Source organism: Mizuhopecten yessoensis, unplaced genomic scaffold (assembly GCF_002113885.1).
Source record: "Mizuhopecten yessoensis strain PY_sf001 unplaced genomic scaffold, ASM211388v2 scaffold8387, whole genome shotgun sequence".
Taxonomy (NCBI): Eukaryota; Metazoa; Mollusca; class Bivalvia; order Pectinida; family Pectinidae; genus Mizuhopecten; species Mizuhopecten yessoensis.
Genome location: NW_018407522.1, coordinates 224,321 through 247,444, shown reverse-complemented (window position 1 = coordinate 247,444; position 23,124 = coordinate 224,321). Strand labels below are relative to the sequence as shown.

The 23,124-nt window shown below is 36.1% G+C and overlaps 2 protein-coding genes across 10 annotated transcripts in view; one reads left to right on the top strand and one right to left on the bottom strand.

The window, feature by feature from the left end:
• The first annotated feature begins 1,546 nt into the window (after positions 1 to 1,546).
• Positions 1,547 to 12,106, top strand: LOC110455826 (E3 ubiquitin-protein ligase RBBP6-like). Its single transcript, XM_021506223.1, has 4 exons — positions 1,547 to 1,641; positions 2,463 to 2,869; positions 7,375 to 7,506; positions 9,622 to 12,106. Exons 2-4 carry the CDS (start codon positions 2,644 to 2,646, stop codon positions 10,602 to 10,604), a joined length of 1,341 nt encoding a protein of 446 aa, XP_021361898.1. The 5' UTR covers positions 1,547 to 1,641; positions 2,463 to 2,643; the 3' UTR covers positions 10,605 to 12,106.
• LOC110455825 (cdc42-interacting protein 4 homolog) overlaps positions 12,021 to 23,124 on the bottom strand; it is a 54,857-nt gene continuing 43,753 nt past the window's right edge. For 8 of the 9 annotated variants that reach the window (XM_021506215.1, XM_021506221.1, XM_021506218.1 and 5 more), the window contains 2 exons: positions 22,102 to 22,232; positions 12,021 to 21,346 (listed from right to left, as the gene is read on the bottom strand). In XM_021506215.1, coding sequence (XP_021361890.1) covers positions 21,183 to 21,346; positions 22,102 to 22,232 — 295 coding nt within the window. In that variant the 3' untranslated portion in view covers positions 12,021 to 21,182. The remainder of the gene's footprint in view (positions 21,347 to 22,101; positions 22,233 to 23,124) is intronic. The other variant, XR_002463503.1, reaches the window with a different exon arrangement.

Genomic DNA, 23,124 nt, shown 5'->3' with positions numbered 1-23,124 from the left:
AGGTTTTACTTCAAATATCTAACGCTCGGGTTGATATTTATCTGTCCTCGGCCCATAGAGTGACCTATTCTATTAATCCATAATCAGTGAAATTCTACCTCAAATATGTAGCTATGTATATTCTATTAATGCTCGAGAGTTATTATCTCAATTTACACTAAGGAAATGAGTATAGCGTTTACTTTAATAAACGACATTTCATCGTGTATTTTGTAACCTACATATTGTAATCAACTGATGAGCACTGATAGAAATGCATTAACTATTATTTATACTTAGGGGGGATGGGTCATAATGTTGTTGGTTTTTTGTTTTTTTATTTTATTTGTCTGTTCAGTTTTTGTTCCACTTCCAGCACTATGGTTTTGCACTGTGTTATTTATATTATCATTATGATAAACTATTCTGACTGGTCTGATATATATTATGATATATATTTATATGTGTATGTGTTTAGAATCTCTTTGTCGTTGTTCGCACACACACACACACACACACACACACACACACACACACACACACAGTACCATTGGACAACAATGTAGTCAGTATAAATTCTGCCTTCAATTCACGCTAGCCGAGGGGATTATTGTTTGTAAATATTAATTATATCCTATTATATTTCTGTTTTGATTTTATGTGATGTAATTAAGTGTTCTGTTTTTTTGCTGTGTCTCAATAAAGGAGCGGATTGTTCCATAAATTTGACGACCTCAAATTGGCTACACTCTTTAAAATTACTTCCCTGCCTGTATATGTTTTGCTATGATATAAAACGTTTTACTATAGCATATCTTTTTAATTAATTTTAAATTGACTTATGGAACACCAAATCGAACAGTAGGATAACACATCAATGTTAAGTATGAATACAAGTTAATGTTATATAAACAGGTGTGAGAAGAACAAGTAAATATAAATACAATGTATAACAATACAGACAAAGTGTATCTGAAGCGGATGATGACATCATCATAGTTTACTAGCCAAAACTGATAGAATGGTAACACAATAACAACTCGTAAACTAACTTACCTAGCCATACCTGTTTATGACCTGGACATATGAGATCAGTTTTTAATGTTGCAAAGTCACACACATTGCCAAACGTCTGCTATCGTCGATATGTCCCCTCCTTTTAATGGTAAGTCTTGCGTGCTTAGCCGTTATCAGTAGCTCTTTATGCGACACAGTCCGACGTGATACAGGACCACAACACACCTGATTATATATTGATATGGCGACTTTGTTCATAAAACTTCCATTATAAACCAGTTTCTAATTCTCATAGGCAAATATAAAACCGAAAATTATTAGCAGCTTATTTCATCCCTGCCAAAAAAAAAATTAAACCAGATAATTCTTCGAGTTCTTTCTGTACACATACATAACCTGCCATTTAGTGATTTAGGTGGGAGACATTGTGCAGCAACTTTATAATATATCAAGCTTACCATACTTGATGATACTGGACGTTATACTGTGGGCCATTTAAATACAGTCAGATTTTATTTTCATGTGGATGAATAACGCTGATGCCGTGAGATGTTGAACGATTGTTATATATCTGCCGTTAAGAAGAAACTTTAGGCACAGGATTTGATGGAAAGTACAGGGGGATCACGGACCCGGAATAGTCAGGTAATACAACACTTGTAAGGCAAGCATTGTTTTGGCGAAATTCTCCCAACTCTCGCCAATTCACACATTGTACTACTTGATCAGCGGGTGTTAAATAATAACAAACAGTTGCGGAGGCATTTATTATTCAGTGACGTGAAAATGTCTGTTATCGGGAAAGTTTTTGGACGTCGTCAGACCAGCTACAATAGGACATGAGGAATGCTGTTGTGTTTGACCTCATGGCTTAAACCATGATCGCAAAGAGGAAGATGATAAATGTTCTAGCTCAAACGAAGTTTATTACGTAGAAATGTATGTTAGCAAGGATAATATGCTGGTCATCAATCCCTGTATGCATCGCGCCTTGATATGATATAAAAGAACCAGTTGATACTCGCACTTAAGACGTGTTGCATGTTTCAGCAATACGGAAAATGAAGTTCGACTCCATTTAATGGCAGCAAGTTGTTGGCATTTAATACGAAATAGGTCAAAACTGTTTTGCATGGCGTGTTTTTACCTGAAGGAGGGACGTAATTGTAAACCAACACTGTGTTGTTATCATGTTACACGGGACTCGGAAAATGTTGTTTATCCTTGTCAATCATCTCTGATATTTTCATCAATTTTGATCACAGATTGAACACTTAATTCGATTTTAAAGTTCATTCACCCAGAATTAGATTCTAAACGACCTTTGTATCGGATAGGTAATTCACCGACAAACGATGTGTTTTGTTTAAGCTGTTATTTCATTAGAACTTGTTACTATAGAGGAACTGTGCGAGGACAGAGATTTAAAAGCAAATCTATAACCTCAGTACCTGTGTCTGTTACAGTTGCCAAAATGGTTCGTCGTGAAGACTTAATAATTGAATCTACATAAAAAGAAAATAAGGAAACGCTGCCTTAACCGAAACAGCTGTTTTGAGGATACAAGTGGAAAAACATTTGTTAGCCTGGTTTCAACTGTTAGGTAAGGATAAATTATTTGAGGATTTTGTTTCGTAAGCAGACAAAATGCAAGGTATCCCCGGACAACTGGACATCAACAACATGCGTGACTTTGTTCAGAAGAACTCTCTAGAGCGGGTGGCTCACGAGAAAAGGACAAAGTCACTGGAGCACCAAAAGAAAGCCTTCGTGAGACAGTACTCCAAGGACGAACAGGAGGTCAAGGACATTCTTCAGCGACTCCACGTGGAACAACAGATATATGACGTAGATTACATTCAGCCAGATACAGGTGAGATGAACACATGTGATGTAGTTAAGTATGAACAAATTTATCTCTGTGCCCTTTTCGGAATGTCAGTTTCCTTTTTTCCTTTGTGTGGTTCAATGATATTGTTTGTGGAAGGGGATCCTATTCCAGCCTATAATAGTTCTTCTGTGTTGTCTATAGCTTAAGTCAAAACCTCTGACAAAATATTTGTCTGAGGTACCATTTGCCTATAAAAATAGCGAAACCTAGTGGGACCACCTATCTATAATTAACACTTTTCATTACTTTGAGTCAAACCTGTCAGAGAACTAATATCTTTAGGTTTGTCTTAGATATCACTTGTCTATAGCTACAGTCGAAACCTCAGAAAAAATAAGCCTTCTGTACCATTTGTCCATGGCTACAGTCAAAACCTCAGAAAGAAATTAGTCTTAGGAACCACTTGTCTATGGCTACAGTCAAAACCTCAGAAAGAGAAAGAAATAAGTCTTAGGTACCATTTGTCTATTTCTACAGTCAAAACCTCAGAAATAAATTAGTCTGAGGTACCATTTTTATATAGTTACAGTCAAAACCTCAGAAAGGAAAAAATGTTGGGACCACTTGCCTATAGCTACAGGCAGAACCTCAGAAAGAAATTAGTCTGAGGTACCACTTGTCTATAGCTACAGTCAAAACCTAAGAAAGAGAAAGAAATAAGTCTTAGGTACGATTTGTCTATTTCTACAGTCAAAACCTCAGAAATAAATTAGTCTTAGGTACCATTTTTATATAGTTACAGTCAAAACCTCAGAAAGGAAAAAATGTTCGGACCACTTGTCTATAGCTACAGGCAGAACCTCAGAAAGAAATAAGTCTTAGGTACCACTTGTCTATTGCTACAGTCAAAACCTCAGAATGAAAAACGTTTTAGGTATCGTTTGTCTATAGCTACAGTCAAAACCTCAAAAAGAAATTAGTAATATCTAACATTTGTCTATAGTTACAGTCAAAACCTCAGAAAGAAATAAGTCATATGTACCATTTGTCTATAGTTACAATCAAAACCTCACTCCGAGAAATAAATGAGTCTTGGGTACTACTTGTCTATAGCTACAATATGTCCTTAGGTACCCTTTGTCCAGAGCTGCAGTATAAAACTACAGAAAAATCTGCCAGAAATATATGTACCATTTCTTTACAGTGTCTGTCAAACTTGCAGTAAATACCCTGTCAGTGATACTATTTTGTCCATGTCTCCAGACAACCGAGTCATAATATAAACCACATCTGCATGTTGGATATTGGCAGAAGCCACTGTGAAATCTGCAATATAGGCAATCTTATATAACTGTCCGATTAGGTTTTCCCCAAGTGTGTCATTTCATTTAACTCATTCACCCCTGAAGACACATTTGAACTCTTCCTAAGTAATGGTTGGATTAGTTCATTATAAAGATTCAGGGGTGAATGTATTAAGCACCCTGTCAAACTATCTCCCGTCTTTTAACTCCATTCACCTTTTCTCCAATTGATGTGGTCTGTACGGAAGTTTGACTTAATGGCAGAAAACTGCATAGCAGTTACTATAAACGTACCTAATTTTTTATTCAGAAACCTGCATTACTGTTTATATAAACGAAATTATTAATTATATTAATTGAATATAATGACCAATGAATGAACACTTAAACATGCGAATGGCAAATCAAACGTTTTTTAGTTGGAACGAAGGCAGGCAATGTCCGAATCAAGCGGGGAGACATACGGGATTATATCTATACGTCGGCCGAGACTGGCTATGTGTCACTAGAGTAGATAAATGTGTATGCGTGTCAATACAAATATCTGCACGCTTAGTGAATATCCTTCTTTGGTGAAATACTAGTAAACAAAGCTTCTACTGTAAATATACCTGAAAGAGCGCTCCAAAATTTCCGGACATATCAATTATTAAGTTATTCGCAATTTTTGATCATACATACAAAGACATAATGGTCTCATATTTAGTGTTTAACAGAATCTAGCGCTTTGGACAGTGAAAATGCTAAACTATGATGCCCGCTAAGATACACAATAAATACCTTCAAAGTTAACCACTGGGTCAACAACAACAACAAAATGTACTACAGGGTCAACAACAACAACATTTAACGTACCACAGGGTCAACATGTAATGGCAGCTCATTCCACCCTGTCAACATCCAAAATGACCAAGTAGCACAGGATCAACACACAACGACAAAAGATACTGCAATGTCAACATACAAAGATGAAGTTCACCTCTATATCAACACACAAGGACTACAAGTGCCCACACCAAACGATGAAATATACTAAGGCATCAAGGACAACACACGAGGACGACAAGAAATGCTACAGCGTCAACACACATGATCAATATACCTAATAGGTATCGCACGGGGATACGATATACAAAAAGGTCAACACACATGATCAATATACCTAATAGCCATCGCACAGGGATACGATATACAAAAAGGTCAACACAAATTTCCAAATATATCACGTGATCAACAGAAAGGTTCACATATAACGCAATGTCAAAGAACACATTAACAGAAAGGAAATAAATGTGCCACAATGTCAACATAAAGAGTTAATAGGACAAATGTTATCAGGACAAGGACAGAAAAACACTATATCGCAGCAACAGCAACCACGGACAAAATATGCAAAAGTGTTAATACAAACGGACAACATATATTACAGCGTTAACACACAATGACGACAACGCATTTTAATACGTAGAAAGACTGCTATTAAAGTGTTCACTAGCTTCTACATACAAGGGCAATACGTATAAATAGATTACCCTACATCAAACCAAAATTGATCTGCTGCCTCAATCCCTTCCCTTCTTTTTGGCGTTGTCTCCCAGGGCACCCGACTTCATATGACCTTAGCTGCTTCAAGTAAGCTATAACCCAAACAAACGTAATATCTTGATACTATGTAAATTGCTTTGGAAAGTGAGACAAGCTAAGCAAAACGGTAAGAAACGCACTCCAAACACCCCTTTCCAACCCCATTCCACCATCAGCTGTATAAGAAAGGGTGTTTTTTGCTAACTCATAATATATCCAATAAATAAACGATATGTAGGTCATATGGCTCTAAGACACCGTGTGAATGGTCTCTTAGTTAGAAATCAGGTCATAATGACAATCGTAAAAGTGTTCAACGTTGTTGACGCCTCGCAGGTAGAAAATCTGTAATTTATTTATCAACCGTAACATAACAGTATAAAACGAGGGTGACAACACGCTGGCATTATACAACATAATTATATCAGACAAGTTAATCGGTAGTGAATGTCAAGGTGTATCGAGGTGGGTTTACTACGGCACCAACAGCAACAATGCCGACGTCTGTCTACTTTTTACTGATAACAATAATTAAAATGCATTGCGAACCTGCCTTTTAGGTCATGAGTAATTTATAGGGTCAATGATTGGCTGATTACAGGGGGCTTTCTGTAGTAATGATGTGACGTTCGGTCATTTAAAAATGGGGGGGGGGGGGGGGGGGTCGGCACTGTATTGTACACGTTTATTAAACATTATCTTTAGTATATGTGTGGTTTCTCTGTAACCATCGTAAACCCACCAGGTCATAATTTTCCATATTGGCTGTCGTTTACGTCGATTATATTATATTCTAAGATCACAATATGCATTACGTCACGATTTGTGTGACAGTCATACGTTATGGTTGTCTTGACTGAAAAGCTTCACGTAGGCCATTATGTCGTATCAATTATGTATCGTCAGTAAAAAGAGGGGATGACTGTGGTTCAGGTCTATTCTTGGCAGTCAAACAAATGCATTTGTGTTGTTATATGTCGGTCATCTGCAACGTATCATTACCACATCACTGTTAAACATAAACAACAGATAAACATACCATCTAACCACTGGTAACGTAACATACTATATTCACATTTGATACCATTTGTCAACTCGAGAAGTATTGCAATATGGGTTTACAGTAGTGTACAATATACATGGGTGAATGTGATTACAGAATATACATACTTATAAAACTATATTTCAAATGTTTTGTCAACAGGACTCCGTTTCACCATCTGATACAATTGGAAATTTGTTTAATATGTATCAGGAACAGAAATTAACGACGAGAAAGACAATAGAATAGTCGTCGTTGTTTTTGAAATAAACATTATTATAAGGATTAAAGTGCATCTTTTCAACATTGAAGCTGTTATGCAACACAATCACTATCAAACACAATCCAAAACCGCGAGTTCATGAAAACCTGATTGAACGAATCTGTGCCCCATCCCATCATCAATGTTAAATTACTTCATATCTATTTCACAATCGGAAGCCGTCGGCACTTTCCGTAAACGAGGAAAGTATTTTCTTGTTTATGGAAAGTGCCGACGTTTCCCGATTGATCTATTTCAATGTTTAATTTGGTGTTTAATCACACTAACGACATATAGTATTGACAACCTGTAGATTAATTTTTGGAAAATCTTACGATAGTATTTTTTTTTGAAGATCGAGTGAAAAGTGAACTAGAGGAGGAAGACGAAGAGGATGTGTTTGTTAACCCGTATCCGATCACAATCGTTCCCAAGTTTGGTCAAGCGCCTACAAGACAGGGATCCATTAACAAGAAAAGCAATGGCGGTAAGCAACCTATGAAAAATATTAGATGGGTAATAAATGTATGAATATGTTTCAAACAGCTGCAACAATCTTTTATCGATTTCGAAATGTCTTAATATTGTTTGGAAAACCTTAAACATCCATCCTTCATATCAGTCCCTTGTCTAAAAATAGACGATGCAGATAAATAAATTTTGTTTTTTTTAAATCACACCAAAAAAAGTTTGTGGTCGTGTAGGCATTTGTTTACAGACTATCGGTATTCTAACGAGGACTAACTGTACAGTACTTCTACCAGGTCTTGCCTTATAAGAAGAGATAGGATATGTTAGTTATCTCTACAAATCCACATATCATATAGTATTAATATGTCATCTTATCTAAGCATGATCAAAACTGCAATGTTAACACAGATTTAATGAAACTAGGACAAGGTATGACCAAATGAAAAAAAATACAAGGAGACCCTTGAAAAAAGCATAAAGGATCAAACCAAGTGTTCCAGAGGGGTAAGCCTTTTCTGCTTCATCGGCGACACCTAGTATGTACATCTAGGTCAAACCAAGTAATGTCAGGCTGTTAAAGTGAGAACCGCGACAGTAACAACGAAACCATAAAGAACACTAAGTCGGTAATCATATACAACAGGGAAATAGAAAAATTAGGCGATGGTCATAAAAATGTCTTTGCAGTCTGAACCCACCTCAAGAAGAAATCCATCTAAAATTTCTGTTTAAAAAGGTCATTTTTAAACGGCAATGGCTATCTAGAAAAGCTTTCGAGTAGCGAGTCTAATGCAACAAGCAAATTTCATAAGCAGAGTCTCGAATGGTACACATACAATTGATAGAAGAAAGTTAACAATACGCAAGTCGTCATGTTTGTCTAAGACCAAGCAAAATGACCATTATCGTCATAATATAGTTAATGTCAAGGTTGGAAGCGGGCTTTTTCGATGTCCAAGGTTCCGTTCACGAAAGACATGAGTTCTGTACATCCCAGGAATATATATAATAAGGGGATAACCCTATTGTATTTTGAAATTTGCAGCGGTATATCGTGATTATACTGTCGCAAATTGAGTTTTACTAGTGACTTGGAGCGGATCAAGTAAAACATACATTTGCGACAGTACTGTATTTCAAAATACAGTAGGGTTATCCCCAATCTAATTCATATAAGCCAAACCCTTCATACGAAACGGCGATTTTTTGAGTGTTTTCTTCAAATTCTAGGTCACTCTGCCGTGGATTAGTAACGTCAGAAATATCCAAAGTGAGGCGGAATTATCTGAACTTTCCGGGTCATGCTGTTGTTCGTGACGTCATGTTTAATCAATTCAATGCCGCGTCAGGGTCATTCAAAGTCGTTGACGTCATTAACAATCGTCATCCGGACTTCATATGCAAATGAGAAATGTGATGGTTATACTTTCGCAAATTATTTTGATTGACCAATCAAATATCTGAAATGAATTGACTGGTCTGGAAAAGGCATCGCTAGGCAGCATAACGGTAAAACTGACTGTCTTTGATTTTGATTTAACTCCTCTGTAATCTCCAAAGATCTACCATTTGGTCAGTTTTTTAATGTCTGAAACAAATTAAATTGTACACTTTGAGCCTTATCATTCCACACGACATATTTCAAAGATGCATAGAAATTATCACGAACCCGGACCCTTTGGATTTCGGAGATTGTGAAAAAAAAGTTGAAGCTTGGTTTAAAGTTCTTGATGGTCAATGAGATTAAGCAGTTCTCGAAAATCTTGTTTTTCAAATATCATCAATATCACTTAGGGTGAATTTAAGTTTCTTATCTCCTTTTAGTAAAAGCCCTTCTATAACAATAAGTTTCAATAGATTCAAAACCAGATTGGTTAGAAGTTCTGCACTGTTATTCCGCAATATAATCTGTTTAGTAGCTCGTCAACAATCTTAAACAAAAAACCTTGTCCTACAGAAATTATGTAAATTAATCTTATCAAGAATATGTGCCATATTTTCACATAAACCTGCTGCCAAATTCATCAATTGTGAATGAACGTTGCTGGTTGTATAACTGTACAGATTTTATACGCAAACTAACACGATTAATCATATTTTATTTTTATTTTGTTTTGAACAACGGGAACAGACACAGACCCAGTGCGATATCGATCTGGTCGCCGGAAGTCGCTCGAATATGAGGATATCCCGACACTGGGCGGTGCCAAGCAGATCCAGCATGGCCGTCCTTCCGTAACAGGCATGACCACGTCTACTGGACGTACCAGAAAACTGTCCAGTACTTCTGATCAACCGGATATGGCAGATCTTTGGGTCGGTGATCCCGAATTTATTTCCTCCGTGCGGAGACCTCGAAAAAGTTCTTCGGACATAAATCACCGGAAGTTACTTCAGCGAGCCATGAGCGATGTTTGGGTGCAGTCGAATGCGGAAAGTTTGTCGAGATTGTCAATCTTTACACGGAAGTGTAGTACAGATGATGTACACAAAGACATAACACAGACTCAAATAACCCCAAAGAAAGATCGGAAACCGAACTATGACGAGAGTTGTAGAAATAATAACTCTCAAGATGGAGCTGTCTCTTCGTCACCTGAACGTGACAGGAAGTTAAGCGTCAACAAAGACGCGCACGCATCTCCTTTAAAGGATGAAACGAAATTGTTGGTTTCGGATAAGAAGAATTCTCCCAGTAGATCTGGAAAGAAATCTTCTTTGAAAAAATCAAGTAAATCGGAAAACGAGTTGAAATCTACAATAAAATATGACGCTGACGATGCAGAGGGTAAGGAGAATGACGTCAGTCTTTACAGAAAAACATCAGAGAGCGGGGCTTGTAGAATGCGCAAAATGGGGAGAGCTGAAAACGACTATCCCGATATTGATCTTACTGAAAGAAGTAATGAGCAAAGTAAAGAGACTGAGGACAAAAAACGGGTATTGAAGAAGAAACGGTCAATGCCAGATATGAAACTAGGGTCACCATCAACGATAGCATCAGACGAGTCATTGTCAGAACCTAGAACGAGGGCAAGACACGGTTCACTGAAAGAAAAGAACAAGGAAAAAACTGATGTCAAATCGAGGCCACGGAACGGTTCGTTTCATTAAAAGGTAAAACCATGTTTACTTGATGACAAACACTTCTTGTATGTGTGCACGTGATTATTTTTAAACCGGGCATTCAATATGAAGAGGATATGTGCCGCGCTGTTGGTGTATATAGTGCATGTTAAGTTGAGAGTGTGACTGGAGTTGGTGCTTTACATCACATGATGTGATGTGATTTACCCATTGTAAATATCTTTTCAAGAAAATGTTGACGGCCAAACGCATTTGAACGAGTTTTACTTTTTTGGCTGAAAGAGCAAAATATATACCAAAGTAAGTCTATATGCAATAAGGATATGTGTGGGTTTAAATGTTTCCAGCGATTTTTCTTATTGTTATAGATGCAAAATGAAAACCTCGCCAATGCAGGCTCCTTGTAATGAAGCGTGCATAAGGATTTACTATTGGGATTGTTCTAAAATATTTTATCATCTTTTAAAATGAAACATTTACCAATAGGTATTACTGTTATAAAATTAGCTAATATTGAATATATTATTTAAATGTTTCGAATTCCAGACACGTTTTTGTAAATTCCTCATTGTTTATATCATTAAAGGTTGTATCGCTTGACAAAAGTTAAGGTTTGGGTAATTATATACGATGTCGATTTTTCCACATACTCAACGTTACTTTCGTCTTTGATATCACATTGAACGTAACAGTGTCCCTTTGTTTTGTCTAATGCGCTTGTCTGTTTTATATTCTACCCGCTGTACCAGAACTTCAGAACGCCGTTTTACGATATCTGCCAATAACGTAAAAAGCATCAAACCACTATCCCATTACAGTCATACAACGTTATAACTTTACTGGTATTTGGAGAAAAAAACGTTTACCTACAGAGGAAACTATTTTGCTGCCCATAGAATGAATGAATGAATTAGACAGACGACTCTTTTTGTCAAATTTGGCAGACTATCGGTTTTTGAAGAAAAACAAGATACCAATACTAGAGGGATCATGTGGTAACTTTCATAAAAATGTCATACTACTAATGTTTGACATTGTCTTTTCGGACTGAGATTGTCGTTCGACCTATTTACTAGCACAGTACTAGCATTATGTGTAGGTGTAAATAGATATCAAGAAAGATTTCTCATTTCGGGCAGTCATATTTTTTTCTGATCAAGCAGCTTGAATCTCAGAATGATATATATATTTGCAATATGGAACAGCCAAAATTCAGGACAGCCGCCAAGTTGATCAATAACGGGCACCAATAATGTAAGGGAAACTGTGTCGTTCGGAACATAAACCATGAAAATCTTAGCATATATTTGTTCATTTTAGTTATGTGTGCATTGTTTTTGACAATATTTGACTTTTTTTACAAATGATAGTTAATGCTTTCCTTCAGACGATTAAGGCACTTGTATGTCTAGCATTACTAATTACAACAAACAAGTGTAGATATAGCAGAATGACTTTTATTATCTTTACATTCAAACTGTACCATTTGCATTGCAAATTTGGAGTTTAATAAGGGCATGTAATATAAATGTTATGAAATAAATACAAGAAGTGAATGTCTCTGTTTGGCACGACCCCAATTATTGTAAGGAAGAGAGAAGCATTTCGCTTCTATAACATCACGCTAAGATAGCGCGCCGAGTCTAGGCATCGGTGTGAACAAATTCAGCGTTGCCGATCAGCATTGGAGTGAACAAGCTGAGCGCTGCCAACAATTAACAGAACAAACTAAACGTTACTTACAAACAACTTGTTTGCTACTGACATTTATGTAACAAGCTCAATGAAGCCTTGCAACATGAGTTCAGAAAAGCCAGCGTTAGTCACCAATATTGAAGTAAGCACATTCACCATTGGCTTTCAATCCAAACTTAAAATGAACAACTCCATCTTACCGATCGACATTGCTCGGAACACACTGTGTAGCTGGTCAACTTTGCATTAAACACACTCAACGTGGCCGACCAACACTGAAAGTGAACACACCCAACATAGACGACGACCAACGCTGAGAGTGAACACTCCCAACCTGGCCGACCAAAACTGAAAGTGAACACACCCAACGTGGTCGACCAACGCTGAAAGTGAACACACTCAACACGGCCGACGAACGCTGGAAGTGAACACTCCCAACACGGCCGACCAACGCTGAAAGTGAACACACCCAACATGGCAGACCAATTTTGATGTAAACACACCCAACAAAGCCGTCCAATACTGAAGTAAACGCAGTTGTGGTTACCAAACGTTCACAACAACTGGTGTAAACAAACCAGTGTTTCTCTAATGTCAGGTTTGTAAAGCACGCCTCTGTTGTATTATCCACTTGCATGATCTGTGACACACATTGAAGGCAGTGCGTCAACCACTCATCTCAATTCTTCCTGGCTTATGTACGGATGAATATATATGAACAATTGTGATACAATGCAATATCTTTCTGTAAAACTGGTATCTTTGTAAAAATTAATCAGCTGAATATAATCATGATTATCTCATTAACATATAATAGATGAATAAGAGGGACAGGGTAGATGATATTTTATCACAAGGAGAGACACAATCACATGAAAAGCGTACACAATGTTAAGGAGAGATAAGATACTACACGGGTACATGTAGGGTTATTCTAGTAGTAACAGTTGAAAAACAAATGTAGGCTGTATAGCTGAACATTTAACATCGCCACAATCACCAAAGTTACACGTTAAAATACAAACACTGATTTAAATAGGCAACATTCATACATTAAGTACGTGCTATTGAATAGAATATCAAAATGCTGACAGGACAGCGAATGAGTCGCTCACTATCTCACACAGAAACACTCACTATCTCACACAGAAAACTCACTATCTCACACAGAAAACTCACTATCTCACACAGAAACACTCACTATTTCACACAGAAACACATTTCACACATTTCTCCCCACGCTCTACTGACCAATCAACAGGCCATTCGTAGCAACACAAATCTATTGAAACTTTCTCTCATTCTGTTGTACAATCCTTATAATATCACAATCACAAATCAAATAACAGCTATGATTCCAGTTACCTATTTCTGAAAAACTAGCAAAGATTTCTCGACAGCAGTTAATTTTCAACGGAGGCCTGATATTAATCTTATGAACACAACAAACTTCATGTTAATTATTGGGTAACAAAACTTTTATGATGGTAATAAGATTGGGAGTTCTAACGGAGCTTGATTCAAAAAGTTTGATAAGCTAATGGCTGACAAATTAACGTTCTATTTCTTTCTTCTATGCACAACAATGGCCAATAAACACTGAACCTATATCATACAATGCCAAAAACATGATTCTGAACCAACAAGAAAAACAGCGATACATTCAGACATTGTTTTGTGAAACATGCCTGGACAATGGTGTCTACTTCCAAAACATGTAACAATGCATATTTGTCGATATATCTATAGGCAAATTATAGTAGGTCTCCGAAACAAAATATGTTTTATATTACTGTATTAATCTGTTAGCTACCCCAAATGATAGTATGTTCTTCCTATTACTCATTCACACCTGAAATTTCATAATGAACTATTCCAAACTTTGAATTGGAAGAGTTCAAATGTGCCGTCAGGGGTGAATGCATATGAGTTAAGGAAAAACAATAAACTATCGTTCAGGAAAGGTGAATGGGATCATAGCTACTGGAATCCAATCAATGTTTTGTTGCTTACAGCACAGACGTTCCTCACCCACATACTCACCTTACCCAACATCAATTCTCAGACAACTCTCCAAAAACAAGCTCAAACATTCCAAATCAATAAAACAAGCATCATATAAAATCACATGACTAAATTGTGTCGACATCGACTAATAAGATTTGTTGATGAAATAATGTGTTAACAAAACAAAATGGTTAACATCACATGAGTACCAGCCATTGAACATGAGCATAATAGATTAATAATAATAATATATTGCATTCTAGTAGGTCTACGTTCTCGACTACACGTTTATATATATATATATATATTTATATACTAGGTATATCTACTACCATGCCGGCAATACATCTAAGCACTATACACTAATTTGATACGATAGACTGCCCCATAATCTACAATCTGGTAAAAAAATGTACACGAATTTACAACAAGTTTATATACAGTGATTAAAATTAAGTGTACAACTTAGTCAAATATCATAAGAGAAAATGAGGGACAGAGTCAATTTCTTGAAGGATTTTATTTATACACTACAGAGAAACCTATCTACCAAGCCTACCGGGAATTTCTTTACGTTTGAAGCTCTCCTTGATGCAATGCAATTGTCTGTCGTTATTGTAATTTGTCTACAATCCGAAAAATTTCAAAAGAATTTATGCACCTGCATGTGGTTTGTTCTTGTGTCAATATGCTTTCATCTGGTCTTGATGTGGCGTTTAATGAACCAGCAAAAATCAATGCCTTTTGGAACTTTGAGATGTTTGGTTGTATAATTTTTGAGAAACAATAGGAGATGTGCTTTTCGCAGGAGGTCTATTCACCCATGTGTACATAGATCTACAGGACATGCTGGTTAAGATTTGTCCATTTGGCAGTGCATCAAGGGACACTTCTAAAATTATAACTAAGTGTACACTGTAAAAGGTGGCTGATAGATATAGGCGTGGTTATAATTGACACTATAGACATGAGTATTCCAGCAGTACAGTAGTTCCAGTGTATAGAGAGGACATGCAGGTAAAACCTGGATATCTTACTCCACATGTCAATATCATATTTAATACTATCCCCGAACATTGTTGACTATCCTTAGCAGTGTTGAAACATTGGTCCACCGATCATAAAAAAGGTAAAAGTATATATATACATTGGATACACTAGTACTCTCATGTATAAAATCCAAATAACCTGTATTTTGGGTCCTGTGATGTAAAGATCTCCAGTTCAAATAACAGGCTATTACCTTGCCAACATACAACATGAACAGTCCAGGTAGAGTTCTGACCAAACAAAGACGCATCATTTGAACTGGAGAATGTCTGTACATCGAGGGACGTTAAAAACAGACTTATGGTTAGCCATCCTTCCCAAGTCCAAACATTTGATCAATCATTTCATTAACGAGGAATTGTTTCAATGAATCAACCATATATACCTTTGGTACATCATCCTAGCAATTAAGCATATGATTTGATCCGAGACGTTTCCCTATAAAAACCCGGCAATCTGTTTGATATGGGCTTGGTGTCAACATCAACTCTGTTTAGCATACTTTGATTAGTGGATAATTATAAGGATAAACTAGTTCTCTGTCCATAATGCTTTTAGACTCTGACGTTATAAAATACATGTTATAGATTAAACATTGTAAGGCGAGTTTTTATACTATAGAACTAGTATACATAAGATGTTCATGGCAAGCTTAACAGGACATTTCCAATTAACTCCAATGTTCCAGACTACACTGTACCTTGCAATTTGTAACACTGTCATGTCGAAAGAAACTCCTGAACATTTTGATTTGAGATGAGTACAGTTTGGTAATAAATTTCAATAACTGTGAAAAGATGATGGAATATTTCTGTGCTTGGCTTTGGTCTGCTAGATTCCTGCTTACAGCCTAGTTACAAAATCTCCCAAATCCGAAACGTGGTACATACATGTATCGTAGGTACCTTCAATACAAGTATACCTATATAACATGCCCTGATTTAACTACTCACAATATCATCACCAAACAACTAACATGGAGTGAAATTAATTCAAATATGAAGGAAAAACACTTTACTATACTTGGTTTCTAACGAATATACCTTACGGAATTACAACTTACTGTAAAAGAGTGTGAGAATCATATAAACACATTGAGGGAATTCAGGGAGTTCATTTTTACCAGACCACATTACGATTTTGTATACTAATAGCTGTACCATATAATCAGTTAACAGATCCTAACATTATCCAGACTAATAGGACAATTATACTGAAGGTGGTCTACATTACCGATGGTTTGTATGAATGGCTGTGGTACACACATGAAATCACACTGAAATAGTACAAACTCTCTTGGAATACGTGATTAGGTATATATGAAATTATTGCACGACTGATGAAAAGGGCCACAATTGAATGATGAAAATGGCTTCATTTGAGTGATGAAAAGGGCTACATTTGATTGATAAGAAGGACTAAAAAAATCTGACCTTTGAAAAAGGATTATATTTGACTGATGGGTAGGGCTAAATTTGACCAATGAAAAGGGATTATATTTGACTGATGAGTAGGGCTAAATTTGACCAATGAAAAGGGATTACATTTAATTTAACTGATGATAAGGGCCATATTTGACTAATGAGAAAAGCTACATTTGAGTTATGATTAAGCTACAGACATTAATTAAAAATCCCTAAAGGCACTTTTCCCACCTACATCATACAATTAATCAGCTTAATAATAGACTTTCAAAATAAAATCATGCTAGTTCATCAAATGTCCTTCTCTACACAAAGTGATTGACTATTAACCTACAGTAAGTATACATTGTTGTGGTATACCGCGGTACCCTAGGTTTAAATATACTAAATTTTAGCCTTTCAAGTGAAATTTGGTCCATTAAATTGTGCCTCTTGTTCAATGTTTGTCCCGTATTCAAGTCTATTATCAACTTAAGAGCACAAGAGGATTATTTCAGATGGTAAAATTCAGGTTATATGCTACAGTCACACATACATCTGTGTGTAAACGTTAACTATCATTAGCAGTTTCCAATCAGCATTATTATGACATCAATGTTTGTGCATCAATTCAGATGTGATGAATTATTGTCCAAACGGAATAAAGGATTTGAAAAAAATAATTTTCCATGACTAGAACTTTTTTGGAAAAACGCTAATGTCCTTACATTAGACAAATATCATTAGCCTTGATTGTGAGGTTTAGACTTGCAAAAGTACCTAGCAATGAAACATTAGCTTCATTATAAGTGGAAGTCAGCTAATGAACGATGACATAAAACGTTGTTTTTTTTATATACCGGTATACTATTCTAGAATGTTTTGAGGTATTAAAATGTTTGTCCGTCCTATCCAGACATCTTCCAGTACTGTTCAGTAAGTACCAAAACTGTGAACAAGGACATGTCTGTACCAGGAGAAAAACTATGATTAAAAGCTTTTTAAAACAAACTACAGTATTTAAAACATTTTATACCAACACACAGTGCACAAGTATGATTCGTAATTGAGTAGTGATGTATAACTGGCATTAACACTGAAGGAATTGATTGTAAGGTTGAGCCTGGGTAGAGAAAAACCATTGCTTTTGTGACGTGTAATGCAAGTCATATCTCAAATTACAGTAGGCATTTCTATATTGAAATGGTAAAGTTGCAGACCACTCAGAATAGATTAGATTGTTAATTAGTAGCTAAAAATACCTGTATATATACTCAATGTCATTATAACGATGCATGATTTGAAATAACTTGTTACAATAATTTAACACTAATTTATATAGACCACTTGAAGCCAACACTCACCAAGACAAGGCAGATTTATCCCTATGTGTACACGACTTAAAAAAACAGAAACTGAGCCTCGATTGTGATGCCATGCGACTTTAAAATAATCTTTGTGATTGTAAAGTATCTGGAGGCGGTATTATAGATGATTCATCAATGGAAAATTGTAAAATGTTCGTAAATAATGAAGGTAAAATTGATGCATGTTACGATCAAAGACAAGTGTCTGAAGGGAACATACAGACGTACATAAATGTTCACATTAAAATCCTTTCCAATGAATTCGTGATATAAATTCTGGTTCCTAGTTAGTCTGTTGTAATAGGCACCAGCCGTTATCTGACAAAGTATTATTTACAACACTACTTGTCAATTGATTTGTGGAAATGTGTCATAAATACGTTCAGCGTGTGAAATTTACAGTTATATATATATATATATAGTTGTAATACTGAGTTTCACATATTAATTATAATAATTATCCACACAAGTCCCTGTGTATGGCCATGCCATTTAACATGTTTAAACATCAAGATCCTTTTGTATCCTCTTATAGTAGATCAATAACATATTATATACTGTAATCCTAGTTCTTCCGAACCAATGTTATTAGTTTGTTAAATATACATTGTATACTTAACTAAATGTAACACGTTCTCGTATCTTTACGTAAAGTTCATTTTTCAAAATGATATTTGTCTAAAAATTAACATTTTAAACATAGTGAATCAGCTTTACAATCTTTCGAGATGATCATTTATGTTTCAGAACAATTAGGTTGCAAGATTCACGTTTAATGATTTATGCAATACCAGATATTTTAATTTGATCTCAGTGTGTGATTAAGCTGTATATCACTCTATACAACATCTTCAAACTTCATCTTAATCAGCATCAGGGCAAAATCACAATTCATGCTTTTTCTCATTATTTCTTTGGACATAATTTATGGGAATTGGAATGACCACCATAACTACAAGCAGGGGACGACACTTTGTAGTTAGTTTGGAGAAAAAAATGGACTAAAACTTAACTAAATATGTTATTAAATGAGTAATTGGTTTGATAAAATGTTATTCCAGACTATACTGTATTATAATTGGGTAAAAATCTCTTCAAAAAGACTGTTAAAACAAGAAACACATCTGAAACTGATTAAATGCATTTTCATGAGTAATATCGTCATTGATTGTGAAATTATCTAAGAGATTTCAAAATATGTGAATCAGTATCTTCGAAGGGAGATAACTCCACTTGAGAAGAGCCCTAGAACAAGTTATGATTGTGAAGGGATCACCAGTGCTGGGTCTATACCTCTACCTCAGAATGTGCTTCCCTTGAATTGTCAAAATTAAAACAGTCCTCTGAAAAGCTACATATTTGGCTTTCTCCAATACATTCACTTTATCACGTATAGAGGTGACTTTTGCAAAAATAAGTTTCATTTTACATTTTGGATGAAACAGTTGCCAATCTGATTTTGACAATTGAGAATTTTATTGATAGCTTGGTCCAAATGATAATCCCGCCTCTGGATCAGAAAACAGGAAACTATCGAGAAATAAAGTCACAAATCAATCAAAATTGAAGTTTGATATGAAAAAAGGGCGAGTTATAGGAAGAAAGGAAGATAATACATGATACATGTAGTAAAATGTTGCAAACAAATGCAATAATTTTCTGTTGACTGAAGAAATGTTTTATCAAAAGTGTAAAAAAAACTTTGGTCAGCACACAGCCTACAGAGGAACCACAGTAATGTACACATTTTGGTGGATGATTTTATCCCCAGAATGATAATTTATTTTAGTCCAGATACCCCAGGTTGAACTGTACATCATAAGATGGATTAATTCTAAAGCAGTACACCGCATGTTCAATACAACGTATGTCGGAATTTAATTTCAATGGTTGGAAAAACAGTGACCAAAATGAACGATTTAACAAAAAGGTCTTTAAAACACTGTCATCAATATCTGATATGAAATCTCTTTTCAAATGAAATGTGCTACACACAGTTTGACAAAAATAGCGATGTGACCCGAAATCACTTGCTCTGTCTGAAAACAAGCTAGTGTTGGGAGGAAGAAGAATATAGAACTTCTCTAATAGAAATCTGTATAACAGATTCCGAACATTTGATTAAACAGTAAGTCTCATCCATTCTGATGACTCAGCGATCCAATCTGATGACTTTATCATCTTTCATCCATTCCGATGACACAGCAATGATTGAACAAAAAGTGAATTCAGGACGTTTTAAAATACACAGGACTATATACAGTATTGAGTAATGGTTTTACTGGGAAAACAATGTTTCTTCTCCGTCAACACATGAACACACATCGAAAGCTGGCAGCTATATAAACCTGAATAGTATATCTCACTATTTGGTTTGGCAAAAAATGTTTCATGTGTTAGTAGAACCAGTGGTTATGTCCCTTTGGTGTGAATTCCACTGAACATTTCTAGTGGCGAAATTTTACTGACCCTCTCCTTGGCCGCTACAGGCCATCAAAAGTAATTTTTGTCCAGTGACCATCTCCTTGGCCACTTTAAGCAATCAACAAATCATTGCTGTCCACTGGCCCTTTCCTAGACTGCTCACAGGCTATTCACAAGTGTTTATTATCCAACGAGGATCCGCCGTCAGGGCCCACCCAGTCCACCAATTATAATCGTCTTTTGGGCCAATCAAGCCTGTAAATTACTTATCACTGTCCAACTGCTACATCCCTGCAGACACGAAAAGCTGATCTATGTTCTCACAAGTCTGCAGCTAAATTATATAATACTGGGTCACAGGTCTGTGTCTGCTTAAGACCAAGCTATCTGACAGGGCCTGTCTAGTCTTTACGGTTATGACCAGGTCTGGATCACGCTAATACAGCTAGGCTATGGTCATTGTTACTGACATCCCATGAATTGTGGCATTATAGTCCCAACATACAGATTGTAGTAGCTTCAATGCCTTATAATATGAAATCCTGGCTATTTTAGCCAAGACGATAAAATTGCTGGTTGTAGAAGTCGGGAAGTAGAGCTCCTTGCTCGAGGCCACATCCTTCCAGACTTCATTTGTCCGACTGATGGTCGCTAGGGCCTCAAACCTCGTCTTGATCGTAGAAGTGACACTGTATATAGGACGTGGGTACGAACCCTTCAGAATCATCCTTTCTACGTACACGTGTCCAGCCGTCACCCTGGTCTATTTCTATCACCGCCATCTCCTCGTTTTCCTCCATCGACACAGAGCTCCCGTTATCAGCTACAAGTACACAAACATTAAGCGTTTCAACACTTATATATTCATCTGATATATCACAGACGGCAAAAACATGAGGCTATTGTGTCGACAAAATCGTCCAGAAGTACACATAGACCATAATTATTTGTCTCTTAACTTTGTAGATAAATACACATAATCTAATAATTTTTTGATAAAATGTTAATACTTTGACATTTCTTCAATTTGTAGCTAACTTATAATATCCTCATACATATCCCCAATCACACTGATGTTTTTTAGTGTCCAAAATCTATGACTTCTTTTTACTTTGTATAAACTGCCAATGTACAAATACAACTTCTAATAGTTATTTTCAGTTGTAAGATTATACACTTAAATACAGTCACAGTGACGCAATGAAACAAAGCATTTGCATGATGAAGATTTATACAAAACTAAAGTTATCTCAAGTTAACAAGGATAGAAGACATTTGCATGAAAAAGATTTATACAAAACTGCAGTTATCTCAAGTTAACAAGGACAGAAGATATTTGCATGATAAAGATTTATACAAAACTGCAGTTATCTTCAGTTAACAAGGATAGAAGACATTTGCATGATAAAGATTTATACAAAACTTCAGTTATCTCAAGTTAACAAGGATAGAAGACACCGGGACTAGATATACAAGATGCTCGCTCCAAATCATTGTAACAGAATTGTGTCTCACTGAGCTGCTACCTATTTGTAGGACTACGTAGACTGGTACAGGAGACTATTGAGATGTACCTACCATCAAACTTGTACACCGCCCGACACGTGCCGATCACCTGGAAGGCGTCCTCCTCAAATTCCTCCTGCTCTATCTGTTCAACTTGTTCCTGCTCTATAGATTGTGGCATCGCGTCCTCATCTGGGATGGAGCTGAAATCAACCGTCTTCTGTTACCTCACTATAGTTATACAGCAAAACTGTCTTCTCTGAACAGAAAGATCCTTAATCCCTTACTCTATAATCCAAGTACCTATAATCCATTTACTCTATAATCCAAGTACCTATAATCCATTTACTATATAATCCAAGTACCTATAATCCATTTACTCTATAATCCAAGTACTTATAATCCCTTAATCCCATTCCAAGTACATGTACCTGTAATGTATTTCCTCTAAATACATTTACCTTTTAAGCCCATCATCTACAATCTATTTATTCCACAATCCAAATATTTCATAATCCATTCAGATACTTTTCAGAACCAATAATCCAAGAGCATGAAAGCTATTCATCTACTATGGAGTTGTTTATAATATCATAACCAAGTACATATAATCCCCCTAGCTATTACCCAAGTATAGATAATCCCCCTAGCTATAACCCAAGTATAGATAATCCCCCTAGCTATAATCCAAGTACAGATAATCCCCCTAGCTATTACCCAAGTACAGATAATCCCCCTAGCTATTACCCAAGTACAGATAATCCCCCTAGCTATTACCCAAGTATAGATAATCCCCCTAGCTATAACCCAAGTATAGATAATCCCCCTAGCTATAACCCAAGTACAGATAATCCCCCTAGCTATTACCCAAGTACAGATAATCCCCCTAGCTATTACCCAAGTACAGATAATCCCCCTAGCTATTACCCAAGTATAGATAATCCCCCTAGCTATAACCCAAGTATAGATAATCCCCCTAGCTATAACCCAAGTACAGATAATCCCCCTAGCTATTACCCAAGTATAGATAATCCCCCTAGCTATAACCCAAGTATAGATAATCCCCCTAGCTATTACCCAAGTACAGATAATCCC